At 43.5% G+C, this 14,220-nt stretch overlaps 1 protein-coding gene across 1 annotated transcript in view; it reads left to right on the top strand.

Annotated features, from left to right (window-relative positions):
* The window catches only part of ANKDD1B (ankyrin repeat and death domain containing 1B), a 52,364-nt gene that overhangs the window by 33,073 nt on the left and 5,071 nt on the right, over nucleotides 1-14,220 (top strand). The window contains exons 10-12 of the mRNA XM_015420283.1: nucleotides 1,227-1,325; nucleotides 3,094-3,192; nucleotides 7,452-7,547. Coding sequence (XP_015275769.1) covers nucleotides 1,227-1,325; nucleotides 3,094-3,192; nucleotides 7,452-7,547 — 294 coding nt within the window. The remainder of the gene's footprint in view (nucleotides 1-1,226; nucleotides 1,326-3,093; nucleotides 3,193-7,451; nucleotides 7,548-14,220) is intronic.

Genomic DNA, 14,220 nt, shown 5'->3' on the forward strand with positions numbered 1-14,220 from the left:
TTTGAGGCTTCAATTTTTCACATAAAAGTATTCATTCATATTTAACTGTCCATAGCAATATTGTCTACAGCAGTAGTAATACAAAAATTAGCTCTGACATTGTTCCTGGGAACTAGAAAAGCTTGTTTTGTTGTAAAATGTTTGAACTAGGTATTTCTGTTCTTTCCTCTTTTTTTTTTTAAAAAAATCATTTTTATTAATAAAATTGAATATATATATATCTACATATATATATAGAGAGAGGCTGAAGCAGAGTTTCAAACACTTCTGCTTTGTCTGAGACCTTCCTTTTGACTGTGGTGGTTTTCCTATGGCTGATGTGGCTACCAATAAAGTGCAGCAGCAACAGGGCTTCTTCCACATGGCAGATTCCCCTGCCTTGCTTCCCCAGCCGTGGCCACCCACCCCCTCCTCGGCCACCAGGGCTTTTGCAATTAAAAAAAAATTGGCACTAGAATATTTTTATATCAAGATACTGCTGTGACAATAGGTATAACAGGTTGTGTGAATTCCTAGCTTTCGTTATTTTTAAAAAGTCCCTAGTGTCTTCTGTTGCTAAAACATGCATTTTTACTTATATCTCCACAAGATAAGACGATAGAGACTTACTTTAAAAAATGAAAACTGAAAATTCAGAGAATCCATTACACCTATTGTTACAATGGTATATCGCTATAACAAAATTCTAGGGGCATTTTTTTTAAAAAAATGAAAAGCCCCTGGGTGGTAGGAGGAGGAACCGGCTGCTATGAGGCCAGGGTCGGTCAGGGAAAATGACTGCCACGTAGGCGGGAAAATCCAAATTTTCAAAACTACATAGCAGCCACCAGGCTTTACTGCAATCTTCCCCAAAACTTTGGAGCAAATCAGGTTTCAGAAAGATTTTTTTTAAAGCTAGGGGAACTCTAGGAGGTACATGAATGTACCATGATGTTCTTTGAAAGCAGGAAAAAACCCCTACTTTCCAGCAGCATTGAACCTGGGACAGATAACCCATGTGGTTATATTTATCATCTTCTACTATCTATTATGTATAAGTGGTTTGCTACCTTTTGGCTGCCTGCACAGGTAGCAAATTCAGTTCCTTGGCTGAAAGAATTTCACTTCCTTGTGCATTTAGCAAAGTACTCCCCCCCCAGAACTCAACATTTTGGTTAAGTAAAATATCTTGCAAGCTTAGAACAATAGTTCTATTGTGCTATTATAACCTTTTCTTCTATCTACAGCAAAGATATTCTGCTCTCCATTTAGCCATCATAAAAAATAACCTGGCCGTGGTAAACAATTTAATATATTCTAACCATGACATAAATGCTCTCAATCAGGTGAGAAAATGTGCTTTAGAATCTTACAATTTTGAGATGAAAGTTCATGTTTTTCTTTCTATGTTGATATGCTCCGTATGGTCAAGGTGCAAAATAGAGAAGGACATTATCAATTGTGTGGCCACCCAGCAAGGAGTCTCCATTTTCTTGCCATTGCTGCTGCAAATGCAAAGGTGCTTACACTGGCAATGGAGTGTCCCCTCAGGAGTTCTGTGAGGGGCTGAGGGGAGGAAAATGGTGTTGATGTGGACAGGACCATTGAAAATGCACGCCTTCCCATTCAGGTGGCTTTCTAGCATGCTGGAACTGTATTTTTTCTGGAAAGATCATACTAAACCAGGTTTAAAAGAGAACATAGTGAGGGAAAGGCTGGAAAGGGGACAAGTGGAGGACGATGCTGTATGCATGCTCTAACCAAACCCACAGTTTGGAATCCAAGGCAGAGAAAAATCTCTGTGTGGATTTAGTCATAGCCAGTAGCTATGATTTGTTCTGATCTGTTTCCTTTACAATTTCTGACCCTGTTGCATTTTGAATTTCCAAGCCTGCCATGGGACACAGACTGTGTATTTACAAACCAGCCCCATATTTGTTCATCTGACTGGAGAGCCAGAGGCTTATTTGTATCTTGCATATCCATAAATCTCAAAGGAGCAAATGGCTTTTGGGTAGTGGGCAGGTGTGGGAAATGTTTCTGCAACTATGTGGAGGATTTGTTTTTGTCCTCTACTACTTGACTATCCTGGGTCGTGCATGTATGTACTAATATCAACAATGCAATAGTTCTGGGAAAGAAACAGTTTTGCCTGTGTAAAACAGCTCACTTGACCCTTCGGACAATGCCTTTAAACTATGAGGAATTTAAATAATCCATATTACACAGATCTGCTTATCTAGAAAAGTTGCATTCCACTTCTGGAACAGTCATAGGCTAGCCACACGCCATCTTTAGTGATCAGCACACAGACATTCTAGGGAGAAGAGCAATGAAGCTCCGTAAAAACAAGGCATTGTGGAAATCATTCTTGTATTTTTTAAAGTTTTTTCCTAATTTTCACCTAACAACACATGATGATTGGCATCAGAGTCCAAGCTGTTTTGAAAAATGTAAATGTATATTTTGTAACATTTGTTCTTTATATCGGGTTGGCTCCAGAGAAGGATGAGTGGATTTCTGATCACAGAATGGGTCTCTCCCTCTTCCTCCTGCAGTCCTCAGCATCACCTGAAATCTGCCCCCGAGAATTAGGAGAACCCTGGGAACAGCATGAGATACAGAAGGGGAGGCAGAGATGCAAGGACAAAACTGCAGAAATTATAGCCCCTTTATTTGTGCATAGCAGCCTGATAGCCCAGCCAAACCCAATCTAGCCAGAGCATGCAAGTTAAGCAGGGTCGGCCATGGTTAGTACAAGGAAGACTGGGGTTGCTATGCCGAGGAAGACAATGGCAAACCACCTCTGCTCATTTCTTGTTTTGAAAACCCCATGGTCCTGAGGTTGCCATGAGTTGGTTGTGACTTGACCGCACAAAGTTGTTTGTGCCTGCTTTCACTTGTGCAAGGGCTAGTTTGGATTGAACTTGATACATTTTAAACACTGGTAATTTTTTTTTTATTTTGGTCTACCTGGAAAAAATAAAATGATGTTCAATATAATAGATAATTAGAACCATAGCTCTGTTATAGATATGTCATTGTGGATTCTTATTTGATCTGAATATTGACTTTTTCTGCCATTTTAATATTATTTTGCTTTATATCTGTAAGAGACGTCAAACACCACTGCACGTGGCAGCAGACCTTGGGAATGTGGAAGTAACAGAAACACTTTTGAAGGCAGAGTGTGATCTCAATATTGTGGATCAAGTATGCAGTTTTATTCATGTTTTACCTGTCCCAGTATCTAGAACAAATTGTTCTTGCCATGCATTCATCATTAAAATATAACTCTTGATTTAGGCTGCTTTCTTGAAACCTGCATAAGTCTGGAATTAATTTAGTGAACAGCTCTCTCTGTAAGGTCAAGCACGCAGTACTACTTGATCTTCCTTCTTGTAAGGCCAAGCATAATATAATGCAGCTATTCTTTGAAAAAGGACTTTCCCATTTTCAATTCATTTGGTGCCATCTAGCAGCCGTTTTGGAGGCTTTGCAGATACACTGCAGTGTTTCCTTCTCCCCCCAGTACATGAAACCCCAAACCAGAAACTGACAGTGCCATCCTGAGCAAAGAAACACCTTCCGTGAGCCCATTGTCTTCAGTGGGCTTAAGAACAGCATAAATCTGCTTAGAGTGGCACTGCAGAGCAATGAATGTCCTAACTGATCTCCCTTGGATCACAGATGACTGATGCAGATTGAATCACCCTTATAGAGGTCACAGCCCAAATGAGCTGAACTAAATAATTCATTTTTGGGAAGTGCACTTCTGTCAGTGGAACAGAATGTTCCTACTCTGCGCCCCCCCCCCCCCCAGGCTGCGCCCCGGGGGGTTTCCAAAAAGAATGCTGCTTCTTGGGGACATGGAGCAAAGAGGCAAATTGGGGGTCTGCAGCAGGGAGGGGGAACTGTTGGGGATTCATGCACCCCTTCCAGTAGCCGAACATTCAGTCTGGATCCAGCTCCTAGTACCTGACTCAGACATTGTTTAATTACCAGCATCCTGATTCGGTGGGACTGTTGCATTTGAAGCACGGAACTGTCTTTGGGGATGAGGCTAAGCGGGTCACTGTCTTCTAACCTTGCCTGTGCAGCAGACTCTGTTATTCTAGCATCAGGGTTACCTCTTTGGTGGTGGGGGAAGCAACATCCAATGTTTATATTGTGGGCAGCTGCTCTCAGTGTAAATCCCCTAACATAAAAAAAGGATTACAGAGATAACCCACTACAGTCATAGAAATATGCATTGCCTTGAACTGTGAAAAGTAGTAATGCACTTGGATTACACTCAAGTGGCTGGCAGGAGGGGAACCAATTGGGCTGCAGCTGTATGGAAGCAACAGCTGTTACCTAGACTTTCACTTGCATACAAATGTGTTATCAGAGCTCTTAAGGGAGATAAAAAGCTAAAGATTGTAATCATTTATTATAAAAGAGTAAGAAATAGGGCAATTCAAACAATGCAAATATTACAATCAAGAAGGATCAGTGATCATATTAGTTCATGGGTTAAAAAGAAAGTAATCAGTGGGAATAGACATGTCCAAATGAGCTTTCTTGTTACCTCACATAAGAGCAATTGAGAAATAAGAGAATGGTAGCAGTGTGAGGCCATAACAACAAGAAGACAAAAAGTGCATGACAGGTTTAGAGACTATTTTTATTGTACACTTTTGATGTTTAAGCAATAGCTTAACCATTAACAGCTAGCGTGGTATAGGAGATAGTGACACTGGCACTCTGCAAACACACCCCATGGTTGCATGCTCCTTCTTCAGTGCCCCCCTTATGTGGTTAGAGCCTATTTATTTAGTTATTTATTAAATTTGGTAGTCACCCATTTCCTGCAGTGCAGGGCTTTGGGTGATGTACAACATTCATAAAAACATCAAGATAAAATGGTTAACTGCTGGTCACTTCGCAGGCAGGGGAGAGGACAACAAAGCAGATATGAAAAGTAACTGAAGTGGAAAGGGTTCCAGCTACGATGGATGCTATTGCTGTCCTCAACCAAAGGCCTGGTAGAACATCTCTGCCTTACGGGCCCTGATAGTATTTGGCAGAGAGTTCCACCAGGATGGGGCCAGGACCGAAAAGGCCCTGGCCCTGGTCGAGGACACCCTGATAGCTTTAGGGCCAGCAAGTTGTTATATGAAGAGCATAACACTCTCCCAGGGTCGTAATGGAGGAGATGGTCCCGTAGATACGTCGTTCCCTGACTGCTCAAGGCCTTGTAGGTCAATACCAAAACCTTGAACTTGACCCGGTATTCCACTGGGAGCCAGTGTAGCTGGTACAGCACTGGATGTATATGTGTCGTCCGTGACGTTCCTGTCAGGACTCACGCTGCTGTGTTCTGGACCAGTTGGAGCTTCCGGGTCAGTATCAAGGGCAGACCAGCATAAAGCAAGTTACAGTAAAGCATGGATTACCGTGATTAAGTTGGGGTGCAACAGGAAGGGGGCCAATTGCCAAGCCTGGCAAAGATGACATGGGCCTCCATTTCCCAGCCCCAGCCATAGAACCTCTGCCTTTATTGGATTCAGTTTCAACCTACTCTGCTTCAAGCACCCACACCACCAACCACAGCCTCCAAACCCAGGACCAAATTACCTGGGTCGGTATCTGGGTAGCCATCCAACAACAGATACAGCAGGGTATCATCAGCATATTGATGACACCCCAGCCCGAAGCTCATGCTAGCTGGGTGAGGGGACACATATAGATGTTAAACAACATCAGGGAGAGACAGGCCCCCGAGGGACCCCACATGTTAAGGGGTATCTAGAGGGCACACTGTCCCCCTCTGTCACCGACCTTGGAGGAGTGAGTTAAGCCATTGAAGGGCCAGCCCCCGTACTCCTATGTTGGCTGCAGTACAAGTCATAATATCTCATTACATAGTAATTTCCGCTTCAGTACAAGCCATAGTATCTCATTACATCCAAACAGGCAAACTACAGCTTGTGCTTATCCTTCAAATCAGGATTGCATTCCATGGTTTGGTCATGGTTTGCAGTCCTGTTTTGCAAAGGAAGCACGAACCATTGGACCAGTTTGGTGTAGTGGTTAAGTGTGTGGACTCTAATCTGGGAGAACCGGGTTTGATTCCCCACTCCTCCACATGCAGTTGCTGGATGACCTTGGGCAAGCCATAGTTCTATCAGAGCTGTTCTTGAAAGAGCAGTTTCTAGCAGAGCTCTCTCAGCCCCACCTACCTCACAGGGTGCCTGTTGTGGGGAGGGGGAGGGGAAGGAGTTTGTAAGCCGCTCTGAGACTCCGAGTGAAGGGCGGGGTATAAATCCAATCTCTTCTCTTCTTCTTAAAGGGCTCTTGCATGAGTGGAAACCATTTCCATTTCTGCAAAGGAGGCTGGTGTCTATTATTTTTACAGATTTCATACTTGAAACACTTCCCCAAGTTCTGTACCTGCACTTTTGTGCAGGGGTCCCCATCCCTCAGAAGCAGCTTTGGGGGTCAGATACATGCCTATAAGAGATGGGAGAGGAGGGAAATTCCTTCTCTGTGAGTGGAGCATGTAGGTCTGAGGAGCCAGCTCGTAGTTTGGTTCAGAGGAGTGAAGAGATGAAAACCAGAAGGGTGCACATAGGCTAAGGGTGCCAGCCTCCAGGTGGGACCTGGGGATCCCCTGGAATGACAGCTCATCTCCAGACTACAGAGATCAGTTCCCCTGGAGAAGGTGGATGCTCTGCAGGGTGGACTCTGTGTCATTGCATCCCGCTGAGGTCCCTGCCCTCCCCAGGCTCCATCCCCAATGGTAGGGTTTCTCACACAATACCGAAAGAGTAGCTTGCCTTTCTATCTGAACCATGTCAGAGTGTTTAACTTACACTGGAAAGAGCCGAGTTCAAATATCTGTTTAGCCATGAATAAGTGACTGACTTTTTGGCAAGTCATTATCTCTGGACCTAATCTATCTTTCAGCAATGTTATGAGGATAACATGGACCAGCCCCATGAGGGAATTGTTGGATAAAAATTAATTCAGCAGGTGTACATTGTCTGAGCCTCTTTAAGTTTTACTGAACTACGCTTAAAATAACAATGAATTGACATTCGGATTGAATCAGTGCCTTTCTTATGGGGGGAAAAATGCTCAAGCCTCCTCAACCTCAGTAGTATAGAAAAGTACCCAGTTTGAGCTATTTATGCTTTCCCATGAAATAGGGACAGACAGATGTGAGGAAGTGGTTCAAATTACAGCCATCTGAGTGTTTAATTTTTAAGGTGCGGGCCTTAAATACAGCAAATGATGTGCATTGCTGCTCACTGCTACCCATGAGCACTGCATATTCATTTTTTCATTTTTCAGGAACCCATCAGATTGCGCAGTCCAGAGTTAGATAAGCTCTGCTTTGTGCACTGTGGCTTGTGCACTTGTCTGTGTCTCATCTGTGGTGTAAGGTTTATTACAAGCTTTCAATTATCCACTGTTTGTATTTGCAGCAAGGAAAAACTGCGCTAGCTGTGACTTCTAGGAGCAATCATGCCTTGATTGTGGATATGATTATAAAAGCCGAGAAGTATTTCAAGTGGAAGCAGGTAACTTGGATTTATGAACTCATCTCCTGATTTCTTCAGAGTGTAAAACACCTACTGCAAAAGCTGGTTTCCTACTTGGCCCTAAGCTTTTAGTGACTGAGGTGGGCCTCTGCGTGAATTGCTATAAAATGTTGAGGAGGATGTGGATTAGGGTTGCCAAGCACAGCCTGGGAACTGGTTTGAGAATGATGGGGACTTCTGGATTGCAGGGGCAGCATGGCTGATGTTCCTAGTACACTGATGTCACTTCCAGCACAACGCAGAAGTGATGTTATTGCAGTGGGGTGATCCTCTGCAGTTCCATGATAGAGTTTTTGGTGAATGCTAGAGCATCATCTGGCACGATGGTGTCATTTCCAGGTCACGCTGGAAGATATGTCAGCAGCCTGGTGATGCCAATTACCACACCCTTTTGCTGGGCATTCCCTCCCCCTGTCCAGCTGGAGGCAAGAAATCCTTTATTAGCGGATGGTATGGGGAACCCATGCAACAAATCACAGTGCAGCGCATCTGGTTTTGGTTTTCCAAAAGTCCTTAACATGATTTCAGCAGCTAGGATGGGCAAGGATCCAGAGCTCAAGTGGTGGCTTTGATAGATCCAAGATCCTGTCAACATCCATCGCACAAGCTGGGTTGAAATGGTACACAAATGGACCAGAGAGTGCATTAGATATATCTTCTATCTGAGCTATGTTACAGCCAGCATCCAGCTCAGAATGTATTCGAAAGATTCTATCAGCAAAAAAAAAAATCTTTGCAAAGCATCACAACTGATTTCCCGTTCCTGAGACAATAGAGGCTCAGATTTAGGAGCCAGCAGATGCCAAGATATCTTAAACAGCTGGGATGGTCACGAACAATGTTCCCTCTAAGCTGCAGAGTCTTGTGAGCAAAAATCCTACTTTGTGAGCCACTGGCATTAAAATTGTGAGCAAGTGATTTGGCTGCTGCATGAATTAGTTTGCTCTGGAGCCGTCCTTCCTGAGCTAAGATGAAAAATGTGTGAGCCGGAGGCTAAAAAACTGTGAGCTAGCTCACACTAACTCAGCTTAGAGGGAACACTGGTCATGAACCAGCTAATGTGATGATGGCAGAGAAATAACGTTTCTTTGCTGCCATCACCACTGCTTCCTAAGTCTTCCACAGAGCTCTATAGCAGGCCCTGTCTGGTAAACAAGCCTCTATTAAAGGGACAGGCTAGTTTTTCTCCAAGCAGTCTGCAGTCCTGAGCAGATCATCTTGCAATCTAGGCAGAAGTACTATCAGCTGGCTACATGGTGGTCATGTGAATTTTCCTTGAATTGTGGTGATATGGCTGAGTATGGTTGTTTGCCCCTGAGTCCTGATGGGGAGACATGTATCATCCCACGGATGCTTTGGTGGATGGCTCTGTTAGGATAGAGATGTGAGGAGGGTCCACGTCTTGTAGCAAAGTCTGCAGCAAGCGGCTTCTGGAAGGAACAGCAACTATGATGTCATGTGACCTTCAGTTTATTTATTTATTTATTTCACTTTTACCTCGCCCTCCCTGCCAGGTGGGCTTAGGGCAGCTTCCAAAAACTGATACGCAGTATACATTTTACAGTGATAGAATAGAACACATCATTTAAAAACACAGACAAGTCACTTTACACAAATGGGCTCAGGGCCAAACCTCACGGCAGTTGCATGGAATGACATTTTAAAGGTCTGCAGAGGCCCAGTTTTGGCTGAGGACTGTGGTGTGTGCAGAGGAGGGGATCTTGCCTCCCCCGTGCTGTTTTGTTGAGCTAAGATGGTGCTTAGGGGGAGATATTTAGTCCATTTTGAAGCCAAGCTGCACATGTAGTTTGTCCCTCAGTCAAGTTCTCCGTATAGGCATAAGAACAGTAAGTAGGAAAAGTGTGAGCAGAAGAATGTTGCATGTACTGGCAAAATATCAACCAAATCACACTGGGATACAGACTCAGGTAGCGTACCATCTACATGTTGTCTTAAACAGAGAATCAGTGTGTTTGCAAATGTGTTATATTTGCTACTGGGTTTAATTTGGTTGCTGGAGACCCAATCAGACTTGGAACTCACTAAGTGGTTTTTACCAAGGTACTGTTTCTCAGACTAATTTACCACATAAGGCTGTTGTGAAGATATTACTTAAGCAGCAACATATAAGCAAACACAACACACATACAAACTTATCTATAGCTCCACTTTTGTTGCAAAATCAGAATACTCTCCCTTCTGTAGATGGGACTGGAATCTTTTATCTTCTCATTTCACTGAATAAAAGAGAATGTATATGTGTCTGAGTAGATTGTCACCGTTCTCTTCCATATAAGGAAATGAGGTTAAGGACTAGGAGACTATATTCCATATTGGAGAGAATGGAAAAACAGCTTTGGAGCTTGTTATTGTCACCTGGATATGTATCTGCAGATGTTTATAACCAAAATGGGCAAAAGAGGGAAGTGAACATTTTAATGCATGCAGCTGTTGAACAGGGAAGTGGAACAATCAATTTGACTATGGGATCTGCTGCAACATCCAGTTATCACAGTGGTTTGGGATTGTGCCCCAGACAAATGATCAGAGTTTTCTCCATAAAAATTCTTATTATATTAAAGTACCAATCTATATTGTTGCAAAGGATCAATGGAAATAATTTTGCATAGATAAGCATGAGGTAATAAAAAGATTACTTCTTTGGAAACTTTAGTATTCTTGATGAATTTTTAAACATTTATTTTCAGTGTCAGAAATTTCAGACAGTTCATTACCATATGTTACAGTGTGCTCTTTGGTTGTGCTGGCCTTGACTGATTGAAAATTAGACCTAGGAAATGACCAAGGTCATAGGCAGATACAGCAGCAAAAAGGAGCCTGTAAGCCTGCTAACAGATTTCTCTGCCACAGATCATGTTCACTTTTCCTTGCCTTTATTCCTAATTGCATGTGTGTGCAGTCTCCAAACTGAGCATAGATTGCCTCTTCTGTCTGCGCCCCCCCCTCGTGCTTTTCATGCCCTAGTGGTTAGCCACCTGTGTGTCCATGTCATGCTGAGATAGTTTTATTATAGTGGATCTAATTTACAGTGGGACATAATCTGAACATTCAAAATACATCTGAGACCTTAGCTAGGGCTACCAGCTTAGGAGCACTGAGATATTGGCTGTGTTCTACAAAATGCACTGATTAAACCAATGGTTCTCAAATGTTTTGAAGTGTAACTAGGGTTGCCAGCTTCAGGTTGGGAAATGCCTGGAGATTTTGGGGGTGGAGCCTGAGGAGGGTGGAGTTTGGGGAGGGGAGGGACTTCAATGGGGTATAATGCCATAGAGTCCACCTGCCAAAGCAGCCATCTTCTCCAGGTGAACTGACCTCTGTCGCCTGGAGATAAATCGTAATAGTGGGAGATCTCCAGCCACCACCTGGAAGTTGGCAGCCCTAAGTGGACCCACTTCTAAACTTGCTTTGCAAATGGGCCCTGAAAAGTATAGTAACTCCACATTACTTTCCCACCAGCATAAAGCACAAGAACCTCCATAACAGTGATCATGTTCATATTTTATTTGTTGCTTTACTACGCGACAAGCTTATCTCATGATCATTTTATGCATTGTGCAGAAGGAAACCTAAATTTGCTACTGAGCTCCCAGAGCCCTCTCTCCTAGCTTGTTCTCCTGGCTTTGTGACTTACTAATCAGAGCATTGCAACCCTGGATAACCGCTGCATCAGGATGTGCCACTGACTAATAACCTCAGCACACATTGTGATAACTGCAGCATATTCTGGTTCTCGCCTGTTCCTTCAGAATGTCATTAGGTAAAAAAAGGACCTGATCGTTTAGTTCTTTGTTATATTTTGAAATACTTCAGCTTATTACTGTTAAAACTGCAAGGTATAACAGATGTCTTGCTTGTGAACTTCCTGGTATCTAATGCCTGAAAACGGTAGCATTCTGTAACTGATGTCCAATGAAACCTGTGTCTGTGGACGTTGCAGTTTCTGTATTTGTTTTGATTCAACTGGGGCAGTTGTTGTTATCCATATACATTTTATATAGCAACTTTTACTGTTTAAAGATCTTTATATGTGGTGATTTGTAAGCAACATTCTGTTTCTGGCCACTGGTGGGAAGGGGATTTCCATTGATTTCCTGCTCCCATTGCAGACACCTCCCCCCCCCCCCGACCCATATTTTGTTAATGAAGGTACACTGATTTCCAGAAAATTTTTGAGGGCTCAGCAAGCTGCATGGGGAAGGGGAGGCAGGAAAGTCCTACTCCACCTTATTCACAAATCCCATAGGATACAATCCAATATGCCTTATTTTAAAGTGAACCGGAAAGTCTCTTTTTCCTGTGGAAAATATGGCATACCATAGCAAACCTTATCCAGTGTTTTAATATGGTGAATAAGATAACAAAATTAATCTTGTTCAGAAATCAGAAATTGAATACATATGAAAATATGGCCTGGATTATAATGAAATGCATAAGAGAATATGAATAGGGTGATAAAATTGTGCCATGGTCTTCTGCATCTGTTTAAAGAAAATAACTTGGTTTATTAAAGAAGAAATAAACTCTGACAGAACAGAGGAAAGAGAGAGAGGCTTAACTAATTGACTAACTGCTGTGAGAGACCAGAAAGAAGGGGGAGAGCTCAGTTGGAGTAGGAAGTCTCCAAAGAGCCAATCAGGAGACAGGAAGGACATAATTCAAAACTGTGGGAAATCCCTAATCTAACTGTGCTAACTAGCAGTCCTTCAGCTGTCCCCTATAGGCTGTGCTTCTGATCTTCTTCAGGTAGGTGTACTATAGACCTTGTATATCCCAACATGTACTCCTATGCCAAATGACTATTGGAATACATTGTGTTTCTTACAATTGTAGGCATAAGAAGGAGAAATCCTAAGCAGGTCACCTCAGAAGTGAGTCTTTACTAAGAGAGCCTTGCACTCAGGAAATTGTGTTTAGGATTGCAGCTAGAAGTAGGGCTGCCAAGTCCCCCTGGGGGGCGGGGATTCCCCTGCTAAAAGGGCCCCCAATCCGCCAGTCCAGATTTGGCTGGCAGGGGGAACCCCACCCCTGAAGTGGCCAGATCAGGCCGACATGCCTGGTGTGATGACGTCGCCTGGAAGTGACATCATCACGCTGGGCACGCCACCGGGCGACATTCTAGCAATCGCCCTGAAAACTCTATGGTACCATAGTTTTTAGGGTGATTGCCAGAGCATCACCTGGTAACGTGTCCAGCATGATGACCTCATTTCCGTGTCCAGTGGAAGTGCCCAAGGACTCCCGGAGAGGGCCCTGGACTCCCCCCTATTACTTCGGTAAGACTTGGCAACCCTAGCTAGAGGATATGAACTGGATGTTACCTAGGAATAATGGTCTTATTTGTTGTAATTTTATTCAGAAACTTCTAAAGCAGGTCACCTCAGAAGTGGGTCTTGCTTTACTTAGAGAGCCTTACACCCAGGAAACTGAGTTTAGGATTGCAGCTAGAAGTAGGGCTGCCAAGTCCCCCTGGGGGGTGGGGATTCCCCTGCTAAAAGGGCCCCCAATCCGCCAGTCCAGATCCGGCTGGCAGGGGGAATCCCACCCCTGAAGTGGCCAGATCAGGCCGACATGCCTGGTGTGATGACGTCGCCTGGAAGTGACATCATCACGCTGGGCACGCCACCGGGCGACATTCTAGCAATCGCCCTGAAAACTCTATGGTACCATAGTTTTTAGGGTGATTGCCAGAGCATCACCTGGTAACGTGTCCAGCATGATGACCTCATTTCCGTGTCCAGTGGAAGTGCCCAAGGACTCCCGGAGAGGGCCCTGGACTCCCCCCTATTACTTCGGTAAGACTTGGCAACCCTAGCTAGAGGATATGAACTGGATGTTACCTAGGAATAATGGTCTTATTTGTTGTAATTTTATTCAGAAACTTCTCAAAGGTCATGGTTTGGAAGATAAAGAAAATTAGTTTACAAGTAACGCTTTGCAAAAAAAAAGTTGATTAAATGACAAAATACACATTTTGTTGGGCCAGTAAAGGAGAAAATACGAACTGGATGGTACATTTTCCTGGCATCTTTGTTGTAATTTTTACATTCTGTAATGCTGATTGTACTGGATGTGGGATGGGGAAAAAAGCATTCTGGTGTGACAGCAAACTGGATGGTACATTTTGCTGGCATCTTTGTTGTAATTGTTACATTCTGTAATGCTGCTTGTACTGGATGTGGGATGTCCCTTGGCAATTTTTGTTAATACTAATGGGGAAAAAAGCATTCTGGTGTGACAGCTGGAGTTACTCCCTAAAGATCCCCTTGTAAGCAATCACTTCCAACACTCCCTCTAAGCTGTGGAGTCTTGTCAGCAAAAATTCTACTTTGTGAGCTACTGGCATTAAAGTTGTGAGCAAGTGATTTGGCTACTGCATAAATTAGTTTGCTCTAGAGCCATCCTTCCTGAGCTAAGACAAAAATCTGTGAGCTGGAGGCTAAAAAACTGTGAGCTAGCTCACACTAACTCAGCTTAGAGAGCACACTGGTCACTTCTGCTCTGCTACTTTCCACTGGCATTTGGAAAAATACTGAATCCCAACAGTCATTTGAGAGGAGCCATGGGGTTAGATCCAGACTAAATTTTCCACTAACAAGAAGGAGTGGGGTAATTTCCACCAATTCCTGCT

Source organism: Gekko japonicus, unplaced genomic scaffold (genome assembly GCF_001447785.1).
Source record: "Gekko japonicus isolate JY-2015 unplaced genomic scaffold, Gekko_japonicus_V1.1 scaffold412, whole genome shotgun sequence".
NCBI classification, from domain to species: domain Eukaryota; kingdom Metazoa; phylum Chordata; class Lepidosauria; order Squamata; family Gekkonidae; genus Gekko; species Gekko japonicus.